This window comes from Lonchura striata, chromosome 13, assembly GCF_046129695.1.
Source record: "Lonchura striata isolate bLonStr1 chromosome 13, bLonStr1.mat, whole genome shotgun sequence".
NCBI classification, from domain to species: Eukaryota; Metazoa; Chordata; class Aves; order Passeriformes; family Estrildidae; genus Lonchura; species Lonchura striata.
Window position 1 is genome coordinate 16,947,241 of NC_134615.1, and position 22,357 is coordinate 16,969,597.

General features: G+C 43.0%; 1 protein-coding gene across 1 annotated transcript; it reads right to left on the reverse strand.

Moving 5' to 3' along the window:
• Window positions 1-489: 489 nt before the first annotated feature.
• On the reverse strand, window positions 490-22,076 carry NUTF2 (nuclear transport factor 2). The gene is made up of 5 exons (XM_021541158.3): window positions 21,977-22,076; window positions 13,793-13,917; window positions 11,797-11,868; window positions 8,039-8,137; window positions 490-1,072 (listed from the first exon to the last, which is right to left on the reverse strand). The coding sequence occupies exons 2-5, from the start codon at window positions 13,889-13,891 to the stop codon at window positions 959-961; spliced, it is 384 nt and encodes a 127-aa protein (XP_021396833.1). The 5' UTR covers window positions 13,892-13,917; window positions 21,977-22,076; the 3' UTR covers window positions 490-958.
• Window positions 22,077-22,357: the final 281 nt, after the last annotated feature.

Consider the following 22,357-nt stretch of genomic DNA (forward strand, 5'->3'; position numbering starts at 1 on the left):
AGCGTTCCCGGCGCGGCGGGGCGGGGCCGCGGCGGCCCGGGGCTCCCCCGCCGCCGCCCCGCACACGGCGGCTGCCGCCGGACGGGGAGGCTGCACACAGCGCAGCGCGGAACCGAGCGGAGCTCCAGGCACAGACTGCCCGTGTGCGTTCGCCTGCGGAGGGAACAAAGGTGTCCCGTGGCTTGGAGCGGGCACGGAGACCGACTGCAGGCTACCGCCACTGTACTAGTGGGGAATTTGCATCCGTAAAATACAACAGGTGAGAACGAAGCTGTCGGTGTTAAAAACTGAGCCAGAAGGCTCGGTTACAAAAGCTGCTGAGGAGATGGTGTATGGAGGAGGGCAGACGTGCCCTGCACTCGCTGCTGAAACTGTGAGGCATTGTTCAGCTGGAGCTCCAGCTCTGCAAGCATTCCCCCACCAGACAGACACAATCTACCCCCAGCAAGCACTTATCACACACACTCCACAGCCAACTCATAAAAACAATTTAAACTTTTAAGAAAATCTCTGTTTTATTGTGTAATGTAGCATTGAAACATCTGAACAAATCAATAACTGGGCTGTACAGGCTGCTGTTCTTTCATTTCTTTGGGTTATAGAGCATCTTGTCAGTACATAAACAACAACCTTTTGCATTATAAATTCTTTCCGAGGCATGCTGGTACAACACAAATTTCTCTTATCAAATGCAGCTAAGTCTAACTTCCAAACATCATGCACAAGAAACTCATCTAGTGACAATGTAAACTCAGCAGAAGGGCAGGTCACAAGTCTTGCTTGCTCACGCTCTGCAGTGCTGCAGGTTTGTGTATGATATTTGGAATGTTCCGTGAGTGTGAATAATACCAGTTAAGAGGAGAGGAGGAAAACGGGAAAAAAAAAAAAAAAAAAAAAGAAAGAAAAAATAAAAGAAAAAAGAAAAAAAAAAAAGCCCGGGTGCCTCGGGATGGGCTGCTCAGCCAAAGTTGTGCAGTGCTAGCCTGAACATGTCATTGGTGCAAACCCAGGCATCGTTGATGTTCTTTAATAGAAATATCTGGTGGAATCCCATGATAGGATCTTCATCAGCCTGTAGAAAGAGAGAGGGGGAAAAAAGGTTCAAAACACTAATTTTTTTGATAAGCTTATTCCAAAACTCATGATGAGACAACTTCAAGCTAACATTAATAGTGACATTACATGCTGTAAAATGTGTAGCACCCCAGGAGACACCAACACCACCAGAGGACCTGTTCTGAAGGGCTTTGCAGACAAACACCCAGGGCCCAGAGACATGGAAATGCTGCAACGGCATCTGAAGTTGGGGTTTGGTGGAAGACTTACTGACATGTCACTCACCACACTGATGGAACATGCCTGCCTCAGTGTTGAATCACAAAGCCCTTGCCCAGGAATTAATCTTAAAAGAAAGTGGTGTGATTTTTAACTGCTGAACTTTGGGTTGATGGCAGAAGGGAGTTTCTGTAGAGGTTGGTATCAACATGTTGCCTGGATGATCCAGGTGATCTGGGCTTTGAAAGCCTTGCCAGAGCAGGTGCAGCTGGCCAGAAACACAGCACTTCCCACTTGCAGCAACAGCTGGAAGGGAGCAGAGCATTCACTACAGCTGTGACAACGTGTCCTAAGCACAGGGAATGGCTGCAGCTGTGCCTCCACTCCTGCCTGACAACACATCTGGGTATTTACAACATTACTACAAAACTAGAAAGTAGTATTAGAGGGAGACTAGTAAGTACTTCCACCCAATTTTATTTATCCATAGTTTCAGAGACATCGTGCAGGAATTAAATCCTCAAAATAACATAAATGATTCCCAAATCAATCAGCTGGAAACCACACAACAGGATTTAATCTGAACAGCACACAGGGCCAACTACAATCTTCTGATGGTGGCTGTAGTGTGTTCAATTCAGCATTTCTGGAGGATTTTAAGCTTTATTTTTTCAACACATCACTATTCAGCTTCAGAAAAGGGAGGAAATTTATTTTAAAAAAGGCTTGAAAAGCAGCAGCCAGAGCAGCTCATGAAAGAGGCACTCAAAGCACTGAATGTTCATTGGCAATGCTCTGCTGCTGTTCACTGAGAACAAGTGAAAAGTGAAGAGCAAAGCAGACTACAGAAAGATCAGAAAAGAAACTTTACTTTAAAAAAAGTATTCATGGACAGTGAAACAAGTCAGTTTTGAGGACCAACTTGCAAAGGACATCACTTCTATCACAGGACAGCAGGTGTGCCAGAACATTGGTGGCATCAGGTGCATGGAAAGGAAGCATTCAGATCCATAACCACTGCAAGGATTTCACAGTGACAACCAGCTGGGAAGTTAAGTGGTGTACATGAAGTGCAGTTTCAGTAAGTGTGTGTTAATTCACAGAGTAAACCAAAGTGGGCCCTAGACTGGCCCCTCATGAAAGTGACACTGAAATAATAATTGATATGTATTTATTAAACCAGCTGAGAGCTGTAAAGCTATCAAGGCAAGCACAGGGTTAGCAGTTGTTAGGGAAGAACAAAGAACCAAATCCCAGAAGTAAGCAAATGCATAAATAGGCAAAGAGCACCCACATATCAAAACCTGCATGCGTTTCTTATAAGTTAAAAAATAAAATGCTACAGTAAAGTCATAAAAGGACAAGAAAAATGATCCAGCTAGAGGATGGTTTCCTACTGAAGAAAGTAAATTGAGTAAAACTTTTCAGCTTGCAAAAACATAATGAGAATGGGGAGAATAGACAAGATAAATTACTACAAAATCATGAAGAAGAAAGTGAATGAGGAAACTATTACAGCCAGAAATTAGGAAGGCAACAAGTAAGGCCAGGATTATGTGCAAGCCAGTGTTCAATACATGACTGAGACTGAGAGAATTCTCTGAGAATGAGCGAAAAAATCCTCAAAGCAAGACAGGTGCCAGCAGTCACTGTCCAGCCAACAAACAGGGCAGCTTGTCCCTCAGTACACACCTGCTTTGCATGGGGCAGAAGCTCCCTAGGAACGAGCCCAGTGTGAGCACCAGCAATTCTGCTGGGCTAGACCAGCCATCCATGGCGTGCATCAGCACATCTGCCAGCAGCCATGGCAAGTGTTTCAAAGGAAATATTATCTCTACTGCACGTGCCCAGAACAGAGGCTCACATATCCGTGCTGTAGAGGTGGCCTGTGCACCGAAGCCCATGGGTTTGTGCCTTTTCCAGCTTTTCCTGGGTATCCAGTGTAACCCATCCCAGGAGAGCCTCATCACTGCTTGGGAGTTAGCAGGTTCTCAACTCCCAGTTGTCCTCCTTGTTGCAGATCACCGAGGCATCTATTACAAGTTGCATAAGTACTTTTCACACCAAATTTGAGCTTGTCATTACTGACGTAAATATGCTTTAATAGATACCTCTGGAAAAAAAAAATACCATCACCAGACAAGCTTTACTGTAGGTCTCCTTGATTTCTGATAAGCCTAGGTAGCCTCTGATAAGAGCACTGCAGCTCTTGATGCTTTGGCTTAAGGAGAATTTCCTCCTTTCTTAAGAAATTCAGCGCTGGACACATGAATAAAGACTAAAAGGGAATTCTCCCCAAAACATCTGGTGTGGTACAGACAACAAATTCCAACAATGAAGTCACACATTATTATTTTCTTTATTCCTTTCATGTTATCCCTTCATAGCATAGATGAGCAGTGTACTTTAAAAACAAGGAAAATCCTAGACTACATTCAAGGTGACGTATATACTTTATAGTCCATTCCCCAATTTTGACTATGTAATATTAGCACATAGCAAAGGCTCACAGTTTAGTGACTCAAGATACCACAGAAAACACAGACTAATCCTATTCTGTATTATTTTAGATCTTCATCACAGCTCAGATAACACCACTGAAACTCCCTCTCCTTACTTTTCACTCCAAATTCAGGCATGTCCAACTCAGGATTTGCATTCCACCCCTGTGAGCCCAGGCTCAAAACACAAGGGGCTTTAGTCTTCCTATAAAACTTTCCTTTGTGCAGTTCAAGTTCTTCCATGACATCACTGAATTAAAACAAAAATTAAACAAGTCCCAGAATTAGACTGGAAGAATCTTCTGATTTCCAGGCCAGCCTTTTGCTCAGCATGAGCACAGACTGCAGCAGCTCTGCATCACAGAACCACAGAACACGCTGGTTTGGAACAGAGATGGTAAAAGTCCACAGAAGGACCTTTAGAGATCATCTAATCCAATCATCCTGTCCTGGGCAGGGACATCTTTCAAAGGCCACAGCCTTGTCTAGCAGAGTCTTCAAATTCTCACAGAACAGATGTTTCACAAGATGCTCAGGCACCACTTCCCAGGATTTCAGTCTTCTCACAAAATCTTCTCTTCCCCATCAGTACCTTCCAAGTTATGGTTTCTAACCACTGTCTCTTGTTACACTGTCTGGCTCCACTGAGAAGAGTTTGCTTTCAGCTTGTTGGAAGTACTCAATTACTTTTTACTGACATTTCAAGCAGATTGCCCTTGGCCACCTCCTCTCCTAGTCCCACGAGCCCTTCATCGCCCACAATCTCGTCAGCTTTTTGACCTTTCAGTTTTTCTACATTCTTTCTGACCTGAAGAAAGGAAGTCCTCAGCTCACAGAGCAGTGAGTCGTGTCAGAGTTTGAGATGCAACAGTGCTTTGCATTTCAGGTTTAGCTACACACTTTGCTCCTCTTGCCTGGTCAGAGAGAGTTTTACTTCTTCACCAGCAGCCCCAGCAATTATTGATTGAACTGCAGGGTTGCCACAACCCTTACCTCAAAGGAAAAGCTAATTACTTGAGACTGCAGGTTCTTTCAGATGTTAAGCCTTATTTAACAGGCTTTAAGCAATGCTTTAAGTGTTCAGCATGCATTACAAAAATACCCAGTGATTTTAATTGCAAATTTCCTTTTCCTTTTAAGACTAGGAAACACTGCACAACAATTAGTTATTCACAATTAATTCTGCATCGATCACTTCAAAAATCACACTCTGGGGAGAGCCACAGATCTGCCACACGGCTCTGAGAACACACAAGCCACAGCCATGCTTCTCAGCGAGCTCAAGGGACAGAAGGGCAAGAAGAGAGCACTCCTTACTCAACCAGGACAGCGAGGACTGGAAGACAGGAAAGGCAGAGGGTTAAACGTTGTGGAGGGCTAGTCTGAAGACTTCGTTGGTGCACACCCAGGCACCTTGAAAATTTTTCAACAAAAAGGTTTGGTGGAAGCCTAGAACTTGGTCATCATCTGCCTGAGCATGACAGGAGAAATACATTACTAGGTGAAGCGCACTGAAGATACTGGGTGACATTCTGGATGAACACTGGCAAAGCAGGGTCACACCAAAAGGAATTCACTCCTAAATGCTTAAACTGATGCTTACTCTTCCTAGTTAAAGCAAGCAAGCAGCACGCAGACAATGAACAGCAATAAAAACCAGTATGATTAGAATAAGTAGATGTATATTTATTATACCTCTATAAAAGGATAACCCCACCCAAACATTAATACCTATCAGCATCCATTAAAGAGGATCTTGGAAAGCAATTGCTGCACTGCTTTAGCCAGCCAGTTAGATCCCTGCTAGTGCAGTCACCTAACTTAGATGCTCTGTTACTCTGCAGCATCTTCTCAAAGAAGCTGCTGTGCTCCAGCCTCTCAGTGCAGATGATTATTCTGCTTGCTGCAAAAAGTTGTTTTTTTTAAATTATTTATAGGTCGTACTGGTATATTAGCATGCTACTGGTGGTCTTGGAAGTGTCCTTCCTTGTGCAAAATTCTCTTATAGTTCTCTTTGAGAGCAATATATGCAGGCTGAGCAGCCACATCACTAAGAAGGCAGCTTTGAATAACGCTGAGTATGCAGCTCCACGTTTGCCTGTTATAGTGCTCCCTGCTCAACTAGAGCTACATTTGAGCCACTTGTTAAAATGCACCACCTGCACCCAGTTGTTCTCAGTTACTGTATTGTACACAGAGCAGCACTGAGATGCAGTAAAATGGCTATCAACATGTGTGAATTGGCACAAGAGAAAAGCATTCACTACATATGACAGCCAGGCTCATTCATACCACAGACTGTTCTGGTATTTAATTTGTCCACCCCTATAAATATCATGCAGGGCAGAAGCACGAAGTTAAGGTTTTAAGTTGACTTTGACTTTCTGGACACTTGTTCCATGAGAAGCAGCAATTCCAGGATTAAAATGTGGTTTTTAAAGCTAAAGTTTGAGACACATAAATGTGAAGAGAGGAAAAACATTTGGTGACCTAGTAAAAATTCACAAGCAAGTTGGATTTGATCATGACAGTAGGCAGACTTTAACCCAGTATGTTTTCTCCAAATACCTGGATGCTTTAACACATGATCCCCAAATTATACTGAGTAATTTCAGCAATCTGAAATAACTCAGAGGTTAAAAAAAAATACATCAGAAAATACTACTCCAAGTCATGGTAATTATGGAAAACTCCTAGACTGCATTTACAGTCTCTCCATATTAATAGATTATGGTTTGAGAAAACCCAGTAACTTTACAGAATTTTTTTAGAACTTGGTATCTTGCCACAGGATCCAACACAATCACTGCTGCAAGCTGTGATATGCTTGATAATTATTCAATAACCTTAAAACATGACTGTGTAAAACTAGGTGCAGATGTGACTGGCCCAAGGCATTGAGTCAAAAGGTCTTGATCACATCACAGAATTTTTGCACACCCAAAGCATGGCTGGGGAGATCAGCACATCTGTCCTGTAATTCAGTGCTTTCCATGGTCACGTGTGGCTGATTTTCCACAGAGTGTGTGCAGGTGGGACTGAGCAACAAAAAAGCTGGAATCCAACTTGCAGCTAGGAAGCAGGAGCAACTTCAATGAGAGACAAAGCTGCCTATGTTAGGTGTAGCAGTGAATGCATTACACTGGGCCCTGCTCTTCTCAGCTGCCCAGCCCAAAACAAAGAGAACAGCTTAGCAAGCAGATTCAAACATTCAGTCCTATGTCTGCTTAGTAAACAGTACAGTGTCAGTGGAATTTTGAATGCTTTGATTCTAGAAGTGCCATAAGTTAGCAGGAAAAGGAAATCTAAACAGCTATTATAAAACAAACTGGGTGCAGGTAACTCTAAAGACTGGATGGCATTAGAGGCCTGACTTCACAGCATGGCTGGCCCAAACAAATTGATAATTTTAACTACTGCTGTATAATTTCACATTTTTTAAACTAACTCCACCCACTGTGAGCAAGTTGTGCCTGCAGCCGATTTTACATATAGAGTATTTTTTGCAAATTCCAGGACAATGTCTTTCATTCATAAGCAGCTTCATTAATTTATAAGTATGTGGCCCTGGCATATTGGCAGACTGGGTAAGTTTACACAGTTCAGTAGTATCACTCACACAGCAATATAGTCATACTAAGCCTGAAAAATAATCTGATTCCTCACAAGAAGCAGCTGTTTCAACAATAAGTGTTTGATCTCAGAGGCAACGTTCCCATTGCTGAATCAGTTTTGATTACAGAGGTACAGGACTGTACTAATACCAGGACTGTATTCTTGTATCCTGTGACAGTAAAGAAAAAGTATGGACTCACTGACGGGTGGTCAGTTAACAAAATGAAGTCTGCTAAATCAGAGCTCAATGCAAACATTACATCAAGGAGGATGTTAAACTAGATGTGCTTGAATTGTCCAAGAACACTGTGACAATGCTTTTAAATGCAACAGAGGACACCAAAACCTTACTGCATCAGGGTAAGGGAAATACTGATGCCTCTAGAACCTACATGATATTTGTCTGCACAGTAAAATCCACAATATTTTGCTTGGCAGAACGTGACTGTCAAATTACAGGTGGTTTACCTAGAACTAGGTATCTGAAGAAAGGAGCATTGCTTGACAGTCTTGAATAGCAGAGGAGCTTATCCCTGTTCCTTCCCCACCCATGAAAGTATTTAAATATATTCAGAAATCAGATTATTTAGAATCCTGCAAAAATCTAAGACATAGGCACTCATTAATCTGTAATGGAAAGCGTTTACCTTAAGCTGTCCCACTACCATACTGAGTATACAGCTATCAGGTGTAGGTTGGTGGTCTTGTGCTGTGATGCTGTGTTGTATTTTTTGGAAAGGGAGGCTCTGCAATGAAAAGAAATCAAAATAAGGAAATGTACAGTAATGGAATTATTTAACTTACAAAACAAAGACTGAGCAAATCCAACATTATGAACCGTTAGACTATAGCAGCAGTACTGCACAGAGAACTGTTATAAATGAGGGGTAAATTTTAACAGGTGTGTCTTTCAAGCACCAAAAGAGGAAATAATGTCACCATATACAATTCACATTCCAACATTGACAATTCCAAGCAGTGAACATGAAACACCTGGGAGGTCTAGAGTCCTGTGACACAATGCGATTTTGGGACTGTTCTCCCACAAGCTGCATCATTGCTGGGTGCTTTAGTAGTAGTTCAGCATGGATGGAGCTCTGGGTGACCATATGGCAGATACCCAAAGTCCAGGAACTGCACAGGATGGCAGCACATGGCCATTCAAACCTCAGGTGGCACTTGGATGCCTTTGCTGCATTTGGAAACAGGTTGAAACAGATCCAAATGCATACTTCAACAAGTTCTGCATTTCCCTCAAAGACTTCCTAGAAGGCCTAGACAGAGACACAAGTCCTGCTGTAGCAGATAGGAAGTACAGTCTTGGTTCTACAAGGCTAAGGCTCTGGAAGAATTCCAGGAAGCTAAATCCATCGATAACAGAGAACACAAACTGTGGAAGGATCAGGACCTGAGGAAGCAAATGAAGTGTAGGGAGCAGCCCTCTAATCAGAGGGACACTATTCAATAATACCCTTTAATAAAGCCTGCAGTGTTTGCTCTTGGCTGAGAGTGCAATCCCAACCAACTCAAAGTGCAAAGCGAACTGACTGCTTTGTAGTATGGAACAGACATTTAGTAACACACAAATCCAGAGCCTTCTTTTCTGAATGATCAGCACACTGTTTTCCAGGGTCCCCACCCTGAACTTGAATGTGCAAAATGCCTACACAGCCTGCACAAGCATAGGCTGGGAAGTTTCTTTGACAAATGGGTACTCCAAAGCCTAGTCACACCTCAGCATAAGAGGTTCTTGTTGAACAAGCCCTGCAAAAAGATTCTCTTGAAAAGGCAGAGGGATGAAGGGGAATGAATGCAATTCATTCCAAGGAGGAAGGAAAGGCTTTGGAATCAAGAGCTCTTCAAAACAGTGACAAGGAACCAAAGACAAGGTTGGGTAAGACAGCGGCTGTTTCAAGTACCTGATTCCACAGGACAAGAGGAAATTGGCCTCAAGCTGCATCAGAGGAAATTCAGGTTGAACATCAGGAAGAATTTCTTGACTGAAAAGATTAAGCATTGTAATGGGCGGCCCAGGAAACTGGTGGAGTCAGCATCCCCGGAAGTTTTCAGGGAAGAACTGGATATGGCACTTTGTGCTACAGTTTAGTTAACAAGGTGGTGTTCAGCCAAAGCTTGGACATCTTTTCCAACCTTAAAGATTCTATGATTGTTCACTTCAGAGGAAAGGACCCCAGACAGCTGGCCAGCCTAGGGAGCTACTCATGTGAGAAATCCCACTGGGAAAAGTAGGAGTAACAGAAAAGATCACTGATTTTTAGGATAGGCAGAGACTACCTCAAAAGGATAGCTACTTATAGACATGCATCTGTACTGGAGCAAAGGATTTTGTGGTATGACAGGTATCATAAAAGTGTCTAAAAAGCATGGAGCCACACAACAAGCAAGGTTTTCACCATCCTCTGACATTAGAAATTGACTGGTCTTTCACTCTGAAAACTGTGGAATCTCACTGAAGTCAGGTAAGAGAAATTAGGCAAGAATAAAGTTGCGTAGCATAAACTCTTACTGCTGGGAGCAAGAATACCTGTCTCAGCTTCCTCCTTGGTCCAGTATGTTCATAGAACTATGTAATTATTATCTCAAATGCTCAATGTAAATCAGGCTGCCCCTAATTAGCACAGGCATTCTATGTTAACCAACTCCAGCACCAATTAGGACAGAAGGAATGAGTCTCAACTCCCACGCTGTAACAAGGTACAGATGTGCTGGGCCTGCAGAGCAGTGCCTATACAACCTTGCCCTACTATATTAGCAGATTGAAAAGGTGCCATACCATTGCTGTCACACAGCAAAAAACTTGATCTAAAAGAAAATGCCACCTCTTTGTGCTTACATCCGTTCACCAGCCAGGCACTGAAGGACACAAGACCGCAGAAGTGCGAAAGAACTTCAGTGTCAAACTTTCAGGGCTGTGCTGAACTGAGTAAGCAGCTCTAGAAGCAGAGTAGGTGAGCAGATAAAGCTGACACAGCAACAGGAGCCCAGGCAGCTCAGTGCTGACAGAGGAATGCTGAACGACACTAGAGTCACTGTAAACTGATACAGCCCATAACGAGCCACGGTGGTGGAAGGGCACAGAGTAGCTCCAGTGCATTTCCTCCTTTCTTTAAGCAGATGCATACAAACCAGAAAAAAATTCCCTAAAGCAGAGTAGTGTGTCTTCACTCATCAATTACAACTGCAGCAGGCACAAAAATCCAAAAAGTCTAGTTTGCACCAGCGACAGGCAAGGGAAAGATGAGCTATGTCACAGTGGGAAAGGGGCTGGATCTGCACTGGGCTGAATCCAAGCCAGCAATCAGACACTGTGGCCAAGCAAATGCTTGGCTTGTAGGGTATCTAAGTGGCTGCAAGCCCAAAAGTCTGAAGAACACTGAGTACACAAATAAGCAACCCTGGAGCTTGGGTAGCTCCTCACCTACAGGCAAGCAATTGCTGCTGTTTCTGAGATGAGCAGCCTTCTCAAAGGCAACACAAGTATCAAGTATCTAAAGCAAGTATCTAAAGCACAGACCTGAGGGCAAATCTCAGTCTTTACAGTTAAAGATGCCTTAGGCAAAAGAAGCAATTCAAAAACTGTGCAATAAGCCAAGTGTCAAGTTACAATTATTTTTCTTCTCAATGTGTAATAAAAATGCCTGAAATACCATACTCAGGGCAAACTGTCTGGTGACCTAAAAAGCATGTTCTCTGCATATCTTGAAAGAGAAACACACTTTCTAGTCTCATGACAGCTTGCAAGTAACCCCAGTTTTATAACAGAAGCATGGATTTACTCTAGAAGATAAAATTTCTTTTAGTTTAACTAAATGAACATAGAATTCCAGTGTCCTCTCACTTGCTGAAGAGAAATACATTTCAAAGTCCTGAACCATACCTGCTCATATCTGAACTGCTGACAAATCTGCACTGAGGATAAGTCAGCTTCTCCACTATAGAACTTATTTGCAGTTTACGTATCAGAAAACAAGTTGTTCCTTGCTGTAATGTGTCTAGCCTTTATCACAGACAGATCCAAGTAACAGGTTTGCTATTGCTTCTTCCTTGGCATGCCTTTAAAGAGCAAAGGCACCTTTCACTCCTCTAGATCAGAGGCAGCTTATGCATTAGACCTTTTAAAAAAAATAAATCAATAATGTCAAATACAATTGCAGTCACAAAATAACCCTGCAAACTGTGGAGTCAATTAACATTCCACCATTAGTACCATCAGTGGAATAACCCACTATACAGCAGTAATTCATAACATTTCTTTAAGACCTATGCTGGAAGCACAAGTTCAAGATTTTTGAACTGCTTAAGTCTAACTCAAATTTTCAGAAGCAATTATCTTGTAGTCTTCCCAACTGTTTCCCAAAACATTCAGTAAGGATTACAGACTTACAGTAAGTTTTTCAACAATGGCTGCTTTGCCCTGGAACTGCTGTCCTTCCCACGTAAGGCATGATGCATCAATCTGGTGGAAAAAGAAAAATGTCATCAACTTAGGTAGATAAGAGACTTTATGTATTTAGCAGAAATCCTCAGAATCCAGCTATTTGAAAACTACCTCAGAGGGATGTAGAAAGAAACCAGCAAAATCAATTGAAGAAGTTTAGAACATTCAACTAAAAATTAAGTACACTACATTTCATTATCATAAGTCTACCAGCATAAAGATTTCCTGCCTTTGGATAAGAATCAGCTTTCAGAAGGAAATCTAAAGGATAAAAAGAAAAAAAATTATGGACACAAAGTCAAGCATGTGGAAAGAGAAAAATATAAGAAGAAAACTGACAACATCAGGGTAGTGCTTCAACTCACCTAACTCAAGCAATTCAAAAGTGACTGGCCAGATCCCTACCTGGAATAGGTGACAGAAGTCTTAACTGACTTGGATCACACCACTGAAGATTAACTGAATCTTGTGGTTGAAGTAGTGATACAGGAATACAAACCAAATCTAAGAGCTTCCTGCTGCATTCCTGCATGCTATAATATTTGTTTGCCCTCCCAGGGTCTCTGAAGGGAAAAAGCTCATCATTAAAAGCCCATTTCTGCAGAATCACCCCAAATTTATACAAATTGTGACCTTGGTGCATTTCAGCCACACAAAACAGGGTGTGTTTTCTCCACACTTCAGGAACTCCACAAAACAACACACATCAGTGACCTGCATAATAGCTCTCCCAGTTACATGTGCACAGGACTCTTCATTGAATGATGGAAGGCAGAAAAACCCTAAGGGTGGAAAAAAAAGCCAGGAGTTCACTGTGTGGAAAGCCCTATCTCCAGGAATTTAAATTAGTTTGTACTTACCACCATTCTGAGGACTGAATGCATTTTGGTAATAAAATACAAACTAAGAGCCTCCACATTTAGAGCTGTGGTTGGAACACAAACTGCTTGGTTTTCTTTCTCTCTAGGCTCTGTACACCTTCTTGGGCAAAGTAAACCAACAATATGGCATGTAGCAAGTACACAACAATCCCAAGAGCAAATGGTATCAGTGCTGCTGGATATTGCTGAGGTATAAGGAGGGGCATCAGAGGGTGTTGAACCATTTCAATCCTTAAGAGCTTGCTGAAACTTCACACAGCTCATCCAGCAGATGAAAAACCAGCCAGAAAAACAGGATATGCTGCTAGAAGACTTGTCAGCCTTGAACATCTTGCTGCAACTCCTCAGCCAGCCAGAAGCATTCCTCACCATCAGCAATCAACTCCACACACAGAGCACTTGGCATGCCCCAGAGGAATCTTCTCCCAAAACTAAAAGCTGATGTTCCTTGGGTTCGTTAGTTACAGTTTTTAATTCTGGTATCCAAGTCTACTTCACCCCAAATAAGAAGCAAAAATAAAAACCTAACGTTTGAGGAAATTAAAACTAAATTTACATTCATTTAACATGTTATTCTACATGTTTAAACTGGATTTAAAACTGTGTATCTATTTTAATGTTCAGAGGATTGATATAGCATGAGGTCCAAGAAACACCTGCAAGAACTGCTAAACACAGGGTAGGACTTAAAATTACATCCCACTTCAAGAGGGATCCAAGCAAATCCATGCCTGGAAATTAATGGCAAACTAAGACTAGAATGTTTGCTTTTACAAAGGATTTCATCACAGGATTATCATAAAACTCCTCCAAAACAAGTCACTGCCTACAGCTAAATAGGGCTTTTGTGAGTCTGACTGCCTATAAGGCAAAGAAAGCTCAAACCAGAAGTGAGACATAAAAGAAAAGCAATAAATAAAAGTGAGTGTGATTGCACTGACTGGCATTCTGGAGTCACGATAAAGCCCAATATCCCACCCTGTGTATTCTCACATATCAAAACAAGGGATCCCAGACAGATAATAGGACAGAATCCCAGCTCCCTTTCTGTGGATACTTACATATATTGCTCCTAACTGAGTCCTGTCTGCATCAAAAAGCTGGTAGTAATGTTGTACAAAGCTGGATCCAATCTGCTCCCAGATAGGCTTGTCTCCCATTCTGAATCCTCAACCAGAGCCAGTGACTATAAAACAAGCAAACAAAACCATCAGAAAGACCACAGGAATAAGTATAACACTTGGCTTGAGCATTAGCATCAAGAAACACAGATACTCAACTGGCCTGAATTTTTCTTTGGGATAAGTAGGACAAACTCACCTCTGTATCCTAGACTTGTAAATAAAAGTTTTGGATACTGAATGGTTTAATTTCTAATTATAGATTTGGTTTGTAGTGCTATTTCAGTGTGAGGTCACATCTCATGTACAAAAGTGGAGAAGAACAAAACCAAGCGTTACCACCTTGACTTCACATATTTCAGAAGTTATACCATCTGAACAAGCTGGGAAGTGCTCACTGTTTCCACTTGATCTCATTTACTGTAAACAACTGACCTGTTAACATGGATTGTCTGCAAGTGGCTTACACCAACTGATTCATGTGTTTAGCTCCTCAGGTATTTCACCATCCACAGGCCATTCTAAGAGTGTCCTGTCAATGGCACATATCAAGAATTAATTCACTAGCTTGTTGTTCAACACAAGCTTACTGCCCATCCTCTTCTGTCAGTGAGGCTGAAGTAGACTCAATGTTTATCTTTGAACCTGTGATAACTTCAAGATACAAACCATGATTTTTCAGTGGTGAGAATCTGCAGTTCCTAGTGAAGGTGCTGAAGGCATCCCACACTTCTAAACACAAATCCCTCTATTCCAAAGGGATTAAGCATAGAGCATATACAGCAGTCTAGACAGGCACAAGCTGATGGCTTTATCACAATATTCAATTTTTCAAGAAAGTAAATTCATTTTTATTTATCCTGATCTCTCGCTGAAAGTCTGAAGAACTGTGCTAAAATTCAGAACACAAAAATGCTGCACTCAAACTCCACTACGTTATATTTTAAGACCTGAGTTCACTTCAAGCAGATTATACTTGTTTTAACATCTAGACCTGTCAGCCACTAGTCCCTCTTCTCAATTCCTGTCCAGGAACCTTGGAGTTACAGGTTTAAATTGCTCTGCAAACCTAGAAATTCTGTTTCAGGACATAATAGTTATTTTGGCTACTTTAGCTGTTAATTACTCCCACACCTGTATGAGATTTAACAAATTCCTAAGAGAAGCAAAACACACATTCCCAAGATCTCCACAGAGGGTATACCAAGGCCCAGGTTTCTCTGCACAGATGGACAAGAAAGCTCTTTTCATATTTTAGGCCTTTAGCTATCTGAGCTTTACTCACACAAATGGGAACTGAAATGGGTTCAGACTCTAGGTTGGAAGTATTAAGGTCATGCAGATTTGGCCAGGCTTACAGAAGAGCAAATCTCTTTTGTCAGATCAATGGCCTAACAGCAGGTAGCATCTGTGTTTCCAGGGTGGTAAATTCAACTACCAAGAACAACTGCTCTCAGTTTTAAACATCCTTATTTCACCATCAGACATCTAGGCAGTTAGTCAACATCGAAGTCATCAAGCCTCAACACTAACATAAAAATTCAGAGTCCTGTTGTCACACCACTTTTGTTTCAACTGCTCCAAAGAGATCTACAATCTGGTGTTAGTCACCATCATGAGTGCTCCACTGATACTTGCAGTACATTCCTCAGTCTGAAGGAGTTTACCCAGTGTGGCCACTCCTCTGGGAAAACACATTACAAATTAAAAAATCACCTGAGTACTACAGATAACAACAAAAAACCACAAAACAACAACAACAACAAAACACCCAAAAAACAAAAGCAAAAACAAAAAAAACCCCAAAATCAACCCCCACTCGCCTCCCAAACAACTTAAATCTAGTTCTTTACAAGTGAAATAGTCCTAAACATTTAAGGGCAAATCTAGTTGACAGTACTGATGCTCAGCTGTCACACATCTAACACTAAACTGAAGCCGAGCACAAAAAATAACCACCAGCTTATTCTTCTGAAGCTAAAGCAAGGGAGCTATTGCAATATTAAACTTCCCCACACAGAGCATGTGCATTCACCCTTAACAGCTCCCTGTACCATCATACAAACCCAAGATCGAGCTGTACCCCAGCACTGCACCTCATCTAGTCCATCAAGGCACAACAGCCTCACTCAAGCACCAGATGCCTTCTGTTCAATCCTGAAACTGTGAGAAAGCCTTAGAGACTTCAAGGGATGAAGGAATTCTTATTATAAATATGGAAAGTAGAATTATCGTTTCTCGATCTAAAAATTAGTATGTTAGCTTGCTATCTCCTCCTAAAAAAAGTGTATTTTGAACAGTAAAATACTATTAAATAAATAAAATAAAAACCAGAATCATTTTGACCAATTATAATGTTGATTTTCTCAGAAATAAGAACAAGCTAAAAAATAAATGTGGTTGAAATTAATGATCCTTGACTAATTTTTTTTTGTTTGCTACAACCTTACTCTCTTTCCTGTGCCATTCATATATGGTTTTGCTGAACACTCATTCTTCCTGGAAAGATTAATTTTCATTTTCTGATTTGTCACCTTTTCCTCCATGCCGTCTGGTGTTTTCTGCCTGTCATTACAGATGTAAGAAGCTTAGAGATGTACCTAAAGAAAGAACAAGATGGGAATGATCTGTGTCATCAAGCCCTTTCAGTGAGACACAACCCATGTGAGTCTGTATTGATACATTTATCAGTATAGTATTCGAATGAGATAAATATAATATGAAAGGCTTTAGGATCTATTGCAAATCTATGAGGAAAGCAGGGGTTCTGATGCTGTCAAATACTAGGGCAACACAAGGGTGGTTTGAGCCATTCAGTCAAGTCCACCTGTGGTTCACTCAAATCTGTCCATGGTTACAGAAACAACAATATCCACTTAATATAATGCCAAATAAAAGAAGTTTCAATAAACTAGAAAGCTCCTAATATGTTGCTTGAAAAGGACACGTGTCCTTTTAAAGGCACCTGCTGAAAGTTACTATTGTGAAAGTGCATTGGCTATTCCCCATGGAAAAGGAGGTAATTTCCTTAAACTAATTAATTTCCTTGCCTTTGTCACTTCAAACCAAGCCTACCTCCTCACATCCACTTAAGAACATCATGGTCTATTTGATTAACAGCTTCTTCACAAGGCACAGCTATAAAGCTGAGTTACCAGCACATAGTGTAATAGTTAATTCACATTATTCACTCTATTTTTTTGGACTCTGCTCGTACTAGAGAATTTACCCCCACCCCAAATACCACGCAGCAGTTAGTGCTGAAGCAGAAACCCAATACAGGGCACAAAAGCTGCAGCTCCCAGCAACTCTTGTCTTCAACAGGTTTATGCTGACACTGCTGAACTGAAGTGCTTCTCCGCGGGGACCTTTTGCAGTGACGTCAAAATAAAATTCTCCAATACCTTTGCCAGGCTGCACACTGACATGTCAAGAGTAAATCCCATCCCTCTACACATCTCTCACCACAATCCCTATACATCTCATCCTAAAGGTAACAGGGCATCCCTGGTGATTGCTTTGCATCCATCTGCTTTGGCACAGGGCAGACTGCACAAGAGCAGGACAAGCTGCAGGACCCAGCGAGCAGCAGCACCCATAAGACAGAGAAGCCCTAGAAGAGAGCAGAGCCTCCACATGGGTTGTGAGTGACCTTGAGTAAAACTAGGGTTACACAGCCTCAGGCAGACTTTTTAATTCACAAAACCCAAAAACACAGAACCTTTCCCATTCCTTGTCCTAGCTTTGGTATCTCTGTCTGCACTCATCCCTCTTCCATTCCTCCTGCCTTAGCTCTGGGTGTGAGATTAGCAGGAGCAGACCAACACTGCCCATAATTCCTAAGGGGAGCTCAGTCCTTAAGAGATTCATTTTCTGCCACCTGTCTCGATGAAACCTCCTCCTACTGCTTCCTTCACAAGCTACAAAACACATGATTCTGTCAGTTTGCTGCAGCACAAAGTCCATCTTTCTGCTCATGCAGTACCACCAGAGCTACTCACAGGGGCAGCTTGAGGAAAAGTCACTTTTTTATTTGGAAAAACAAGACTAGTGGAAAGATGGCCTTCTCTGATATACATAAGTGCCAGTGACATTTGAAGCAGGTGAGCTACTGTCACAGCTCTGCAGTATGAAGAAAGAACAAAAAGTTGCTTCAGCCAGCAGTTATGCTTTACCACATTATCCAACTTGGACACATGTAAGCTTGCTGCTATCAATTAAAAAAATTAAGTCATTCTGAACTGGAGCAAGGTAGGCCTGTGATTCTAAAAGAATAAAACATTTTCTGAAAAAGTCAACAAAAACTAGGATGAGCAATAGTAAAATATAAGTTGCTAAAGAAAAATAGAGGTGGTCTGCCAGGGATTGCCACGTTTAAAAAGCGAGCTGTAGTCAAAGAATCATCAATGAACAACCACCACAGACAAAGAAGGTCTGTAAAGTCTTTCTGGTCTGCAAAACACTAAGGAAAAACCCACTGAATTTAAAGAGGAAAAACCTCAAACCAATACATTCTAATGCTAGTAGAGAAAATTGCCTTCTATTATCCAGTTATGACTATATTTATTCCACAAGTAATCTCAGCACAAATAAACCAAACTCCCAGGATAGTAAAGCCAGCCCAACAACACCAAAGTTAAACTCTCTTAAGACTGAACTCAAGCTTGTTTTCTGGAAGATTTGAGAATCAGTGCAACAAATTAGCACCAGCACTATCCTTAAATCTGTGCTGCTGGTCCAGTGACACATGTGAATCCACAGCAAACATGGTTCTGACCATCAGTTGCTGCACCCTTCACTACTGATTAACAGGAGCAAATAAGGACAATGAAAGCGCTCTCAGCTTTTTCAGTTCCTGATACTCTTGCAATTTCTACCACACAGGTATTTTAGATGACTTAGATTAGAGAGACAGCAGTCTTTAGATTGGTAAGTAAAGTAAAACAGCCAACAGTTTTAAGCTATTTTTCTTTCAATTGCTTTTCTTTTGCCACTAAAACTTGCAAAGACAGAAGCGTCTCCAGTGTGCACTTTCTAGGAACACAATGCAACCAGTATCACAGGACCTGTTAATCTTCCTTCTATTCAACTCCACCAACAACCACTTGATAACAGATCATCCTCCTTTAGCAAAGGTACACTCCCAACAGAGAAACTATGCAAATTATCCCAGAATAATGCAGGTTTGCAAGGGACCTCCTCCAGCTCAAAGCAGGAGGACAAACCTGTTCCACGGCCTGATGCTCTCATACAGAGGGCAGCTGTCCCGTGTCCTACCCGAATCCCATCTATTCCAGTCATGCCCCTGGTGTCCTGCCCTGCCATGAGGCACCCTGAGAAAAGCCACCTCCATTCTCCTCAAAACGGCCTGACAGACACTGGAGGCTGTGATTAAGCCCGGCTCAAGCCTTTCCTAGACTAAACAAGCCCAGGCCAGGCAGAATGCCCAGTAACACAGGGATGCAGAAATACTGGAACTTACTGAGGGGCATCACGCCTCATCAGCCATTTATCTTCAACACACTGCATCTCTGTCTGGTAAATGCCAATTCAGCGGCCAACCTTTCTCATTTGAAAACCTGTACAATTTCCAGTTGAGGAACAAATTTATGCATTCAGAGACTGAAGGAAAGAAGTGTTTCTCTGACGTATTTTCACAATTACCTCCACAGCAGTTGACTGATCCTCAGAGGAGAACCCTCTGTGAACTCCAGCTCAAGGCCAATCAGAAACCATTGACTTCAGAGACCTCCACCAAGTAATTGCCATGGACGGCTCTGTGCAAGAAATTACATGATCCTAAGTATGCTTTTAGAGCTAACAATAATTAAGTCTAGATATGTGAACAGTGAGAGGATGGAAAGGGAGAACAGAATGGGGAAGATGACAAGGTCCAGACTATTTCCTTTTGGGAAATATATTTACTTTCCCCTTCTTCGTCTTTTTATTCCTCTACTCCAGCTTTGTTAAACCAAATGAATGAGGGAATTATGCCAACCTGAAGTACATCTTTTTCTTTGTTAAAAATGTCAGCAAGTGTAAGGCCACTAGAACACAAAAGAAGACTCTGGGAAAGCTTTCACTGTGCCTGCAGCTCAATGCTCATCCCAACTGCAACCTGAGAACCCAAGAGAGCCACACAGTCAGTCAGGATGATTTTCAAATATATAGACATATATTACACATAACTACAGAGGATATAATGTTTTGTTGTTAAGCAAAAGCCACAATCCTACACAACTGCATTTTCCAGAATATTCTTCATGCAAGCCAAAAACTGAACTCAAGTTTGCAAGGCTGAAGCCAAATCTCCTTTCCCCAGAATGAATACAGGACCACTCAGTTTAAAAAAAAACAAACAAACAAACAAGAGGCAGTGGGTAAGTGGAAGGGAGACCTGCTACACCCAGTTTTTCTTTACCTTATAGACACAGTAACAAAACACTGAATGGCCAAACTTTCCACAATATCTTTAAGTTTCAAAACAACTTAAAAGAACTATACTTGCAATGCTACCAGCAATCAGTATATATTCCAAGTCCTAAACCTACCATATTCTGCACTTTCACTAACTAAATGATCTCTTTATTAACAGGGACAAAAGAAATCCCAGCAGAGATTGTTACTGCAGAAAGTTGTTACCATTTGCATTTTTCTAAAGACCTGAACAAACATAGATGTTAAGCAAATATATTTCAAATCATCTAATAAGTAACTTGCAACCTTTTAGACAAAAAATAATTAGGGACCCAGTGGGAAAATAGTTAAATAGTCTAAAAGTGAGCCAAAATATCACCTCACTTTAAATGAGATCAAGCATTTCACTATATACAGTAATTTTGCTACTTCTAGGTGAAGGTCTGTTAAATGCCTTTTGTTTTGTTGCTGCTAAAAGAAAACATAAAGTCACTGGACACAAATACAGCAATCACTGCCTGAACACAACTTTTCAAGAAGGCAAGAGTACTAATTGAGATGGCAGCTGGTTAAGGAATCAGAATTCACTTTCAAACAACATTTCTGCAACCAATTCCTACTCAAGCGTTTACCTGGGCTTTTCCCCAGTTCAATACAGGATATCCAGCTGTATTGATATATCAGTACAGATATATTTACACTGGAAATTGTGGAGTTCAAACGAGATGAATTATTATTTCAGCCTGTCTCAGGCAGGAAGTTCAATGTGACTTCCAAGAACAGACTTTTGGGGATTTAAATGTCTTCAGAAAGCTATCTCACATTAACTGAATGTAACACACAACCCTTGCTATTGCACACCTTTGCAGGTTTTGACTGTTCTCCAAGCTGAAAAGCTGACAACAGCCAGAGAAGGCAAAAAAATTTCTCTCCTGCACATCATACTTAAAAATGGCAACTCAATGTAAAAACTACATGGTTGCAGCAGATCACTGAGCACATGCACTTTGCTAGTTCCACTCCAAAGAAGCATGAACCTTGCACGTTCAATGTGACAAAATAATTCAACCATGTCAGGTAGCTTCAGTCCTCTCACAACCTTCTGGCAAGACAGAAAACAGCGAGAACATTAAAACCGAGTAATCCTTCTGCCCTGCACAAACCATCTCCTCGCAGCTCCCGGTTCGCCCCCTTTAACTCTCCTCCCCGCGATACCGAGCCATGGCAAAGGAACAGAAGCAGCGACGGGCAGCAGGCCGAGAAGCCGCGGTGCCTCTGAGGGCAGCGCCGGGGGCTGCCGGCGGGGCGAGGCGAGGCACAGCCCGCCCCTCCCCATTCTCCCCGCCGGAGCGATCGGCCCCCGAGCCTGCGGGCCGAGCTCGCCCCTGCCGAGGCCCCCCGCTCCCCCCTCAGCCCACCCACACGCGGGGCCCGCCGGTCCCGGGCGCAGCCGGCGATGGCTCGGCTCCCGCGGCCACCGCCCCTCCGGGACCGCGCCGCCGGCGCCTCAAAGACGGGGAAGGTCAGGGCGGCTCCGCTCGGCGGCTCCCGCCCAGCCCGGCCCGCGGCAGCGCCCCGCGGCGGGGATGGGGCTGGGCCGCGGGGGGCGAGCGCGGGGTGTGGCGGTGCGGCGGTGCCGTGTGCCGGCCCGCGGGCGGTGCCGGTCTCGGTCCCGGTGCCACTCCCGGTCGCGCCCCCCGCACTCACCCGCGGCTCCCACTATGGCGGCGGCAGCGGCCCCGTGCGCGGCGCGAGCCCCCTCAGCCTCCCTCGCCCGCGCTCCCGCCCCGCCCCGCTCCGCCCGGCCCCGCGGCATGCCGGGACAGCGAGTCACACCGGCCGCCGGACGCGCACTGGGGAGGGGCGAGTGGAACTACAACTCCCGACAGTGCCGCGCCGCACCCCGCGGTGGCTGATTCGAATGAGGGAAGGGGCCCGCGCGCCGCTGGCCCCGCGGCGGCGCCCCGGAGCATTGTGGGATCGTGGGGGAGCGGAGAGGCGAGGGGCGGGGCGGCTGGGGAGTGACGGGACGGGGTTGTCCCCCTCAGGGACGGGGTTGTTCCGATTTGGGACAGGTTCACCCCTCAG